Source organism: Thermobia domestica, chromosome 9 (genome assembly GCF_964235325.1).
Source record: "Thermobia domestica chromosome 9, izTheDome1.hap1.1, whole genome shotgun sequence".
Taxonomy (NCBI): domain Eukaryota; kingdom Metazoa; phylum Arthropoda; class Insecta; order Zygentoma; family Lepismatidae; genus Thermobia; species Thermobia domestica.
Window position 1 is genome coordinate 281,458,910 of NC_137462.1, and position 12,674 is coordinate 281,471,583.

The 12,674-nt window shown below is 35.0% G+C and overlaps 1 protein-coding gene across 3 annotated transcripts in view; it reads right to left on the reverse strand.

Annotated features, from left to right (window-relative positions):
• The window catches only part of LOC145660714 (uncharacterized), a 59,669-nt gene that overhangs the window by 28,002 nt on the left and 18,993 nt on the right, over nucleotides 1-12,674 (reverse strand). For all 3 annotated transcript variants that reach the window (XM_081726079.1, XM_081726078.1, XM_081726080.1), the window contains exon 3: nucleotides 5,836-6,000. In XM_081726079.1, coding sequence (XP_081582205.1) covers nucleotides 5,836-6,000 — 165 coding nt within the window. The remainder of the gene's footprint in view (nucleotides 1-5,835; nucleotides 6,001-12,674) is intronic.

The following is a 12,674-nucleotide window of genomic DNA, read 5'->3' on the forward strand; positions in this document are numbered from 1 at the left end:
CTTTAATTCAGTAATGCTCAATACAACAAATGGTTTCGTTCTGAAACAAAGTTATTATTAGCTTAGGCCTAGAATAATGGTCGTTGTTCACTTCTAAAACGTAAATATTGTAGGGTTACCAAAATAGATGGGTATCATCTGCAAAAAATTTATTAATTAAAATGTTGAAAACTATTCAATATTGATCCAAGTTTTTCAAAGGTCTGAATCAAGGAAGTTGACTCACTAGTCCAAACATTCCTGAAAATAAATGGTCATTACACCATGAATTGACCAAAAGCATAGGTGGGAAAAATGTGTAATACTACACGTACTTACACACAAAATATGCCGTCGACACCTGCGAGGCAAAAAAACTAGAAACGAGGAAGGCCTGCAACCCTAGGCACTTACAAAATTGTTTCTGCACAAAACTGAAATATAAACATTAATATTCAGTAAACTACGCGTATGTTCCCTGGAACATAACATACGTCTTCCACCTAGAAAAAATGTGTAAACACACAAAATACAAATGCTCTCGTAGCATCGTAAAGATATGTCTCTATAAGACAAAATACATGAGACCTACTAAGAGAAAAACATGAGATACAAACAAGAATATAGTCAACGACATTACAACTTTCTGGTTGGTCTGAAACATCCAATTAAATTCCCTACAAAACAGCTGTAACAAGCTTCCTTAGGCATCTTCGCTACAAAATTTTCAAAATGGTCTTATTAACATATTAAAATTCAGTCATCGAGCATATGAAATAATTGACAAAGTAATTTTCAAAAAATCGTTATGGCTTCATGCTGTTGGAAAGAAAATAAGTTTATTATTCGGGATCTATATCGCATTCGAATAGTTTCTAGGACATACTAGAACTAAAATATACTTTTCTCAAAATTAACATGAAAAATAAACATTACAACTCATTAGCATACAAATCCACTTAATAGAATTACGGTTCATAAACATTAAAATATTCACTGAAATGTTACTAGACATCAAAATATACTCTAAAAATCTAACCTAAGAATACGCATGCTTAGTTACGGGTACCATAAAGGAAGAAGAGAAATGAAAAACTATATTTTGCGATTGATGGCGAAAATACAGTTAGCTATGGAATATCCAATGGATTAGCCACATCCATTTTTGCAAGAGATCTGCAATTCCAGGAAATATTGCCTCCCTGAAAAAAAAATATTTATCTTTATCCCCATAAAATATCCTACCCGAAGAAGTTCCCTACGGTCGTTCAGTGGTCTAGAGAAGACGAAAAAAAATGTTAATTAGAAATTACAAGAAAATATAGAAGTTAAACATATTTCCGCATATATATTAATATGAGGGGAAAAACGACCGTTCACCATTAGAATATCTGTTCATATAGTTCCTTCTACAATAAAAAGATTACTGCTTTCGTTCGGAGAATTATACTATTCACATGACATTCCTACACACACTATTAGCTAACAAGGAAATGTCTGTTATCACTTGTTTAAGGCTTAGCCTACTTTCCGTTCTAAACTTTTCTCTTCGAACAAAATATATCATGTCACATCCTGGAAATTCAAATAAGTCAAAATCGGGTAAATGACGTAAATGAGGTTCAATAAAATTACAGTAAACACTTCAAAATGAAAACGAAAATCTAAGATTAACACTGAAAAGAAATTTAACATTGATTATAAATGTAAAGTTTCATATTCTACGCATGAGATTACATACTAAGTTTCATTTACAAATACAGAAATATATACGTAACTAACAACTAAAAATTTTCTCATTCTAAGCATCTCGATATATTTTTTTTTTCTAAAAGAAAATCAAACATTAATTCTAAATAACATGTAATAACATATTTAAGAATTTCGAAAGTGGGAAGAAATCCTAAAAGATTTTTTTTTTTTTTTTTTTAATTTTAAAACACAATAAAAATATATATATTATAACGCCAAAATATCTTCCCACTAGCTAGGAATACGGAACTGCGCCACTAGTTCAAATTGCTTTTGAATAAATGCAATCTCCCTACGTATGTGATACGTTAATTATTTACTAAAAGATTTAAATTCAAACATCTGAAATGAAAACAAGAAAAAATTAATGACATTAAACTAATAGTAAGTCAGTGATAAGGTTTGCAACACAAATGCACAGCTGACTGAGGTATGAAGTACTACGTTGAGCAAAGACACACACATACACACACACAAAGAATCAATCAGCTGTGTGTCGTCCGTCATTCATCGACATTAACAGGTGATCGAAAATGCAGCGATTATCTTATCAAAATAAAGAAAGAAAAACGTGTTATCTGCTCTTTGCCGAACAGTTAAAAGCTGGAAGCAAAAAGGAGTATTAAAAGAAATGCGTAGTTCTTCTTTTCGTGTCCAGGTGTTCTATCAAAAACTAAAAGCAAAAAGGAAAAAAAATGAATACATGTTTATCGCTTAGAAATGTGTCGCTCTCCTAGGAGAAAAATTTGTATCAACACACAAAGTCTTGGTTACTTTTTTTTTTTCTTTTTCTGTGATTACTGTTTCTGCTTTGATAATTACGGTCTGTTCGTCTATTTCTACGATGGTTACCTCTTTGTACAAATCTATGTTTAATGTCACACAAATTGCGGTTCCTGTCTAGTATGTGATAACTCGAGTTACGTGGCCGTGATTTACGACTTCTTTTGTATCTGTTATTCTTTCGTGTGCGCTCTTGGTTCTGATTCCCTTTAAATTTTGTATTGTTTACGATCTGATCTTGGTATCTTTGCTTATTGCTATAACTGTAACTTCGTTTGTGCTTTTTCTCTCTGTAGTTTGTGGTAGTTGTTTTTGTGCGCTTGCGACTTCTGTCGTCTATAATCATATGTTCGTAATTTTCACTAGATTCTGAATGAATAAAATCATTGTCAGATTTCTTACGAGGTTGGTTTAGACTACCTGTCTCTGGTTGGAGTTCAGATTCCTGCGTTTCCTTTTCATTAGGAGTGTTAGTTTGTAGCTCAGGTTTCAATTCCAATGTTTTGTTTACGCTAGGAATATCAGTCACTAATTGAGGTTCAATTTCCGGTGTTTCGTATTCAGTAGGAACATCTAACTGTAACTGGGGTTCACATTCCGGTGTTTTGTTTTCAGCATTTTCCGTTTGCTGACTATTTTCCCGAAACACATCCCGTAAAGCGTCTACCTTCTGACCTAATCCACTCTTTAGTTCTTTTTCTAATCTATCAATATTCTCTTTATTTCTTTGTTCTAATCTAGCTAGGTTTTCTTTATTTTCCTTTTTTAAATCTTCAATATTCTTTTTATTTCCCTGTTCTAATCTATAAAAATTCTCTTTAAATTGAGCAAAATTCTCTTCAAGAAATGAATTCATCTTAGTAATCATATCTACTTCCTGTGCCATCTTGGACAAAGATAAAACTTAAAAAAGAAACATACAATTAGAATAAAATATAATGTCACAAGCTATGATTAAAATCACCTAAAAGAGAAGTTTTTTTTTTTTTTTTTTTTTCGGATTCCTGGTACTAAGCTGAAAGAGAAATGGTATATTAAAATATTAATCTTAAATGTATATTCGAGCACCAACGGTCTCGATTCGGGTCGGTAGTTCGGGCGTCATTTATTTGTAACCGATCTCAAGTTCGTGGTCCATGTTCGGGCAGCTATTTATTTGTAATCGATTGAGTGTTCAAGTCGCTGTTCGGGCGTCCATTTATTTGTAATCGATTGAGTGTTCATGTCACTGTTCGGGCTGTCATTTATTTGTAACCAATTGTAGTTCTGTTCGCTGTCCTCGGCTCGTGGTATTACCAATAAGTATACTCCTGATACTTTAACTTACCTGGACAGGACGACGAAGACCTCTCCAAAGAAGATTACAAACTGTTTCCCAAAAAGCTCGTCGGTCTCAATAATGAGATGAGCATTAGGCGCCGAGAGGTTCGGGTGTCTCGTCTCGAAAACCTCACGGACGATCAGACGGTCATCCAGACCATAACACACACAAACATCACTCATACACACAACGAAAACACACTGGATTAATTGACACTATACTTATTTATTGGAACACTATTTTGAAAAAAATAACGAAGAGAAATGAATACAACACTGGACACTAATAAATTTTGCCGTTGAAATTACGTTTTGCCCTATTTGGGAAATATAGCCCTTTCTATGTATATATGATTATAATTCAGGTATCACTAGAAATACTTTGCTCACACCATGAACACACTTGGGGGATTCGCACTGGGGAAAAGTTGTCTGGATCGTCCCACGATGAACCCAATTGTTACGCTGAACAGTCCTGCAGCGTAAAAGTAAATCTTGAGTAAATAAACGAAAAGAAGGTCTTCACAGTTGAATTCTGATATTGGAGGGCGCGAATATAACTTTTGAAACGCACAAGGTCTGAGGACCTGGGATTTCACTGATTGGGGCTAGCCGTAAGTAATCGTCCTTCATCGGCTAAATAGCTTGTGCCCCTTAACACAACTTATGTTTGAAGTTCAACGCGAGATGCGTGGTTGCATCTTCCAGACCTGGAGTCAAACTCTTCGAGCGTCCAAGCTCAAGCTACGGGTTGCAATGGTCAACAGAAAAGTGTTGGCAGTTCATTTCAAAAATTACTCAGTTAACTCACCTGTATGCACATACAAACAGAATATAGAAAACAATTTCTGTTAATTTTAGTCAACTGCCCATAATGCACTAGACACGGCGATAACACTGGCGTGAGAAAGTACAGATAACGGGCTACGAAACAACACAGTTGGTGCCACTTTGGTTACTGAAACATCTGGTCAGTCCGTATTTCTCCAATCTATTATAATGTTTCCATAAGCGATTAAAGAAAACACTTAATTCAGTTCCCATTAACTATAGAATATATACTATGCATATAATGAGTCAGGGAGAAACACTGAAATGGTTAGTCACTAACTGAAATGTTCTCAGCGAAAACAACGTTTTAAATATATATATGAAAAAAAACGATGAAAGACTTCTTTGTCCAATTGTGTGGGAAAGAAGCAATTCCCACCAAAGAAAGAACTTATATGCGTTGCAGAATAAAGTATAAATCGAAAATAATAATCACTGTCTTCACGAAATATACAGGGCGTCCACAAAAAATACTTCTATAACCTGGTGGCGGTTATAATGTTAGGCTCTTGACGTCTCATTACGTTGTTAATATAAACGAATATTGTGATTTAAAAAGGAGTATATCTTATATTTAGATTTTTGGATAATATTAATGAGATTCAAATGAGTATTAACACTTTTCTTCGAAGAATCTATTTAATTAATGAAGTGAAATGAAATATAGGTGAAAGAAGTGAGACTGAGTAAGAAGCAATGTTTCTTTATTATTAGTCACTAGATACGCTACCGACTAGTGCTCATCAAAAGGTACAATTTAGGTACAGGAGAAATTTTATGCAAGACAAGAAATCCTTTTGGAAGAAGGAAATCAACAGAATGTAGTTCCACAGCCAACGCTAATTTTTTTTGACAAGACATGAGCCAAAGAAGACAACTTTTTGACAAAACTTTACAATTTACAATTTTAAGTGTTTTAGGGGAGTATCTTTTAATGAATACTGAATACGCAACCTATTAAATCTACCAGCTACACACTTAAAACTTTCTGGTTTATTTAGTAATTTATACATTGTTCTGTAAAGCATACCGTAAATTATTTTGTACAATTGAGCTGACTAAAAAAAAATCCTGCTAATTAAATATGAAATGAAAACTACTTCCAATTACAGAATATGTAGATACCTTATTCGTCACTGTACTTATAAACCTACTCCAATCCTTTCTTACCTCAGCAACCATTCTATGGTACTCATCTATCTCGTATTGATATTTCGGAGACGTAATACCAAAAAAACTTGCCAGAGATTCTCCCAGATAGTCGCACACTTGTAAGGTCTTCGATCCTGCTTGTACGGTATGATGCCACATCCAAGGGCCCCATGTCATACTAGCCTAGAAAAAAGACAAACGAAGATATATATACATACTATACTATACTATACTATATGTATTCTGTACATTAAAAATTACAACACACCGATCTGAAAGTATTAGAACAGAAAAATAGATGCTTAATCTTTATATTCCTACATTTATTTTGAGCTGTGATTTGGATATGCCCGACATTTAGACGTATATTTGACCACATGTGAAGTAGAATATCAACACTACCCTGGAAAGTAAGTTTCGAATATCCTTAATTAATGGAACATTGACCTGTGCATTGAGGTTTCAAAAACTGTTCTCAAAATCAATATGCCAAGTTTAATTATTTATAACTGTGTAATAATTTTACAAACGTATTGACAATGTCTAGAAATATGTGATAAGTATATTTGTTTGAATTCTAACACATTATACAGTTTTAAAATTTTACTTAGTCGTACTGAATTGAAGCATTACGACAGATTATTTTCTCTTAGTAAACTGAAAATCTAGTATATGTATTACTGGAAAACAACAAAGCACAAAACTTTTTTTTTTTTACACACGTCACTATTTTTTACAGTGTTCTCGCATGATACAAAGCGAAGCAGTCGCGATGTGATCTCTTTCTACACAACAAAATTTAGCCGTATTTTGTTTCCGAAAAGTCCATCTTCCTTACTTTCTTGACATTCGGAAACTGCTATTAAACATACTTAGCGCTTTTCCAAAATGTACCCCTGATCCTGGTATTGACAAACTTCTGAGCTTCTGATAAATCAGACATTGGATAGCAACTCGGTGGAACTCAAGATATGTTATCTTATAGTTATTGTTGTTGTTGTCATGTCATTTTCAATGAAGTATCCACTTGTAACTACTGCGATGTTTTGGACATTTGCAAACAGGTTCCTCATCATCTTTTTACTCTCAATCTAGATGTGTATGCAGCCAGGAGTCAACGATCTAAAGAAGAAAGCACCATCCATGCATTCGGTGTACTTCTTTGGAATACTATGTATTTTTTGTATTTATTTTGCCTCATGTTCTGAATGAAAACGGCCTTTCTACTTATTTCTGGGCGGTTCACTGTTTCTTGCACACCTTTTGAGTTTCGTCAACAATATTTTCATCAACATTCCCAATTACAAAGGCACAAAGACATTTGCTGGAATTTCTTGTAATAGAAAACCATCTTCAGAAATAAGATTCCCTTCTTCAGAGATGATGAACATATGAGTGCTTGTCATCTAAAAGTGTTTCCAAATAACTAACAGTCTTTTCTACCGTAAAAATCCTCGACATCTGCACAGATTTCTATGGACAAATCAGGATTACATGTAACACACATAAAGTTTGAATGTCAATAAAACAGGTACTTTATTCATTTTGAATTGAGATAGTTAGCTGCAACTAGTATATGCCTGGATAAAATTTGAAATGTAAAACACACATAATGTAGCATAAGCCATCAAAATCATAATTTTGTAAAATAATCTGTGAAACGAAATATGCTTTGAATGCCGTCTGAAAATTTTAAAATGCAAAATTCATTTAAGAAATGTCTGTTTGTTATTTAAAAAAAATGAAATCTTTGAGTCTTACGTCCCATGGTTATGCCGGCTAGGCTAAAGGAGACGGTGACGATGAGAAATAAATGAAATGGTAGAATGAAGAAAGTGGGAGGAAACGGGAGAACCACGAGGAAACCCATGCACACGGTGTCTGTCCACCATAAAGTTCACTTAGCGCGAGCTGGGATCGAACCAGGAACCCCATGCACCTCTTACCAAGTTTGAATATTATAAATGTAAGAATTTCGGTGACAAACATATCAAGATGCATACATATTGCAGCCTTCAATACAGAAACACAAAAATAAGAGGTTTTGGAAAACGTTGTGTCAAACAATAGATTAGTATATATATCATTACACACCAATGTTACAAAAATAGAACATTATAAAGAAAGGAGGCGCAGCTACTCACGATGTAAATAATTAAAGCTGAGAAAAACATTTTATTTTAATAGCAGTACTTATAACTCAGAAATACGTGAACTTCAGATTTGTTTTAAAAAATATGTAGGCTGTATATTAAAAAAAAAGAAAAGGTTGAAAAAAAACTGAAGTTTCAAATTATACGAACCATCGATAAGCAACAAGCGATAATCTTCAAGACAAGTGAGTTAACTGGTATATTTTGAGCACACAGGTAGATATTTCTTTCATTTTGAGAAAAATGCCAAAAGCTACGAATTGAAAATCACTGGAATGTAAAAGATTAAATAGTGACAACCATGAAAAGTTGCAGCTTTGTACATTAACAGATTTAGTAAAGCTCAATATCTTCCCTGTTTAATTATTATTATCATTTTGTATATCGAAACCAAACAACAAAATGAAATGTCGATATGTCATACTGAAAATTCTACGCTTTAGATATAGTGGTATTTTACTTTCCTACATGAATATGTTGCTTCCGAATACACTCCAACCTAACTTAAAACCTATGTTAATTTCTTCTTTAATATACTCATCCATAGAGACTGTTTGTCCCAGATAGGCGTAGGAATTGACTTCTTCAACTGCAATTCTTGACTTCCTTGCGAAGCTCTTGAACATCACTCTCTTCTCTTCCATATTCATTTTCAACCGATTTCGTTACTCTTCAGATTAAGCTGTTCTATCATATCTCGCAGTTCTACGAAGAGAACGAGGTCATTAATGAAAAGAATATCGGTCAAATGTTTCCCATTTAATTCAGTTAAAAGATCGAAACACGTACAAGATGGACATAAAGTCTCTCCCTCAATAACAAAGGTTAATAACAAGAAAACTAGGAATAATAGAAGCATGCTGTTTGCGGCAAATGATAGGAAAACTCTATTATTATTATTGTCTGATTTAGAGAATTTCCGCATGTGCTTCATTAGGTGCCCTCAAGACATCCATGCGATGTCACATGCGAAACTTGCGCGTCGTGGACGGTCTTCTTGTGTTAACAATCTGCACCTTATATGCGTATAGCTTCAGGCGTTTGTGTAAAATGTTTAACACAGTTGCCTTCGGGATATCCAGTTGACGTGATGCGTTACGCAAGGATTTCCGTGGGCTTCGGGTTAAAGCAACACGAACAGCTTCCACACGTTCCTCACTAACACTCGGTCTACCGCTTCTATCACGATCTAAAACACTTCCTGTTGCGATAAACTTGCTATACCATTTCTTTATGCTCTTAACATCTGGTGGCTGCTGTCCATACTTTATCCTGAATGTTCGTTGAACAGTGACGGGAGATTTTGTTTCATGATACCACAACACACTTCGCTTTCTGCTGTGCTGACGCCATTTTTAAACAAATCACTGTCGCGTTAAGGTCAGCTGCAGTAGATGACAGCACAGGTAGTGACAAAATCTTGAAGTATCATACAAGCTATGGTTTCAGACCGCATCCTTCTATCATTCTTTGTTTCCTTCTTATTAATGTTTGATATCAGGGAGATACTTTATGTCCACCCTGTATTAAAAGTACATTTTAAACACTTAAAAGATATAGTATTACCCTGTTACATTCCTTTCTCTATTCTTACAGTTTCTTTACAGCCAAACAGTTGTATATTCGCACTGGCTTGTCCATAGATGTTATCCATAACTTTCATGTAAGTTTGTTCCAAACCATTTGATTTAAGAGCGTTAACAACCGCCAAAATCTTAGCCGATGTCCTAGTCAACAAATGCAGTGCAATACAGAAAGTTCTCCTCGTTTGACGCTTCTACCAGTTCCCTCATTACCTGAATATTACTTGTTCTGTTACAACCATTTCTGTTTCCTTGGTAGTGCGAAGGCTGATTGTTATTCTAATCTCAGTACACACTTTGTAAATTGCAGAGACTGAATTTATAGATCTGTAATTGTGATCCTTGTGTTTCTTTTTATGCAACAGTATGATCATGGAACTTCTCCACTTTTCTAGAACCTGACCGCTCGGTATAAAGCTCCGCTATAATTTTTTGCGTTTCTTCACCAGCTTCTTTTAATAGTCTAATGTAGCTCCATCTTCTTATCTACTGGTGCTTTCCTCCATCATTCTTACAATGATGCAACTTCTTGCAAAAACAAGCAGGTTCATGGCTTAAATATAATTTGGCGTGGAACAACTGAATCTGCTTCAGTATTTTTCTCGCGGATTTTAGTGGTTATGGCATGTTCTCTTTTCAGCGCTACATTTCCTTCTGCCCATTGGTTACGCTGTGCTTTGCACGCTTCAGACTCATGTTGTCATCAACTGCTTTCTTAACAGGCTGCTACAGAATGTTCTTACATTTTCCGTTACGCATTTCCGTACTATGCTACATATTGTATTTTGGATGTGGCATTGTCACTATTAACCTTCACTTCTCTTCTCTTTTTTGTAAGACGGTTTCTTTAGAGGTACTCTTCTCATTCCTCTTTGTCGTATCACTTCCTATCTCCGCAACTGAACTATCAGAATTTCTGTGATCCTATTAGCTTCTGAAATTTCCATGTTCTTAAGTGCAACAAAATGATTCTTCCATTCCAGTTCAAATAAACTCACTAACTAACTCTATGACGTATGGAACCCGGAGGTTCAACGCCGCGTTAACAAAAGTTCTCCATTGACTTCTGCTGGATCCAGTTTCTACTTTGTATTACTATTTTTGCGAAATCCATCTTAATATTGTCCTCCCATGTGCACCTAAGTCTTCCTAATGGTCGTTTTCCCATTGGCCTTCCAGTTAAGACTTTGAAAGCGTTCATACTTTCTTCCATCCTGGCTACATGACCTGTCCACCTAAGTCTCCTGGACTTGATGTCCCTAACAATGTTCATTAAAAAGGAAGGCCAATAAATTCAACCCGCTTAATTGCTGATATTATTCGTTTGTGAACGAAAAATCCTGTTTCTAACAGGTAATTTTTATTTCGTTCCCTGGAAAAGAACGTAGAATTTGCAGACATCACAGCTCCACTTCTTTCCACCTAACTTCCTGAACTCTTACTACGTCCATCCTGCATTTCAGTTGAAATACTTATAATAATGTTAGAAAATCATCCTTTCTGCACATTTCTGTCAACCAACGAGTTTTCTTCTTTCTAGTTCGATGTTCAAATGCGGTCCACCATTACCATTCGATGTTATTTTCTGAGTTTAACTTATTCAGAATATTGAATTCTTGAATCATATATCTTCTATGACATTATGTAGCCAGCTTTGCTTGTTCTTCAACTTGGATGTGCCCATATCCTTTCTTTCTTTTTTTCTTTCTTTCTGAATTCTGAGCTCTACATCATCTAAACTTCAATGAATTAAATATATGTCCTCGTTCGTCCTGCTCGCCATATCCGATATTTCCTATTAATTTTTCGTTTAGCTCTTGTTGTCTGAATCTAGTTGCAGTTTTTCATGATAATCTTTACGTAACTACTTTCTCTATTGTTTGAACTCTTAATTTCTTCGTAGAATTCCACTTCATGTTGTGAATGGCTTGCCGTGGGGACATAAGCTTTGAAAAATCTGTAGTTCGCATCCCTCTGTGAGCTCCATAACAAGCCTTGACACTCTAAGAGACAGTATCTGGTACCCCTGCTCCTATCTTTTTGAAATCAAGCTTTTACAAGATTCGTAAGTGAAAGGTCACGAAATAATTTTGACTTCAAAAATGAAAATATGATATATTTCAGTTTTACGTCCCACGCTTATGCTGGATCGGCTAAAGGAAATATTAATGATAAAATGAAAGAATTGGTGGAAAGAAGAAAGTGGGAGAAAACAGGAGAACCACGAGAAAACCCACGCAAACGGTATTTGTCCACCATAAAGCCCACTTGGCACAATCTGGGATGAAAAATGAAAGAAGAAAACAAAATGTTGAACACTCTATATTAATGGAATATCTCGTGATCCCAAGATCTGTACATTGCACCTCGCCTACTCTTTTTAACTTTCCCTAGAACGGATAGTTGCAACAACAGTTTACAGTCCTTGCTGGTGACTGTATTCTCAGAAATTTCAACCTATCCAGCCGTTTCTACTACAGGGATTCTTTCTCACTCTCCCCTTTAACTAGGGCTGTGCGATATGTCGATATATCGATATCATCTTATATCGATAATCGATATCGCAAAAATATCGACGTCGATATATCGATATCCGATATCGTCGATATTCGATATCGATATCCGATATTGTTGATATTCGATATCGATATCCGATATTGTCGATATTCGATATCGTCAATATCGATATTCGATATTGGTGTTTCACACTTCCTCGAAAAAATTGCGGCGGGTTTTGCTTTATATATAACGCTTTTATATAACGCTTTTTGGCTCGCGATAGTAGCTGCATTTGCATTTCTTAACCGAATTAAACCAAACTGCACGATACTCGTATGAGGCAGAAAAACGCCCCGTTTCATGAGTCAAATTAATGTAGGGCTTGGGGACTATGCTTCCCAACATTCCATGTTAATATTTAATTTTCTCTTGTGACTTCATTTCTTAACAGAATGAAGCCAAATTTACAGAGGATTAGTATGGGTTAAAAATTTGGTTCCTTTTTAAGATAGTCCAAATCGGCGGCGGTGGGGTAGGGATGTTTCTACGTCTACTTAATCCACCTAAATATTATGTATTTAACTTATATTATCGGCTACACTTCTTCACCGAATCAAACCAA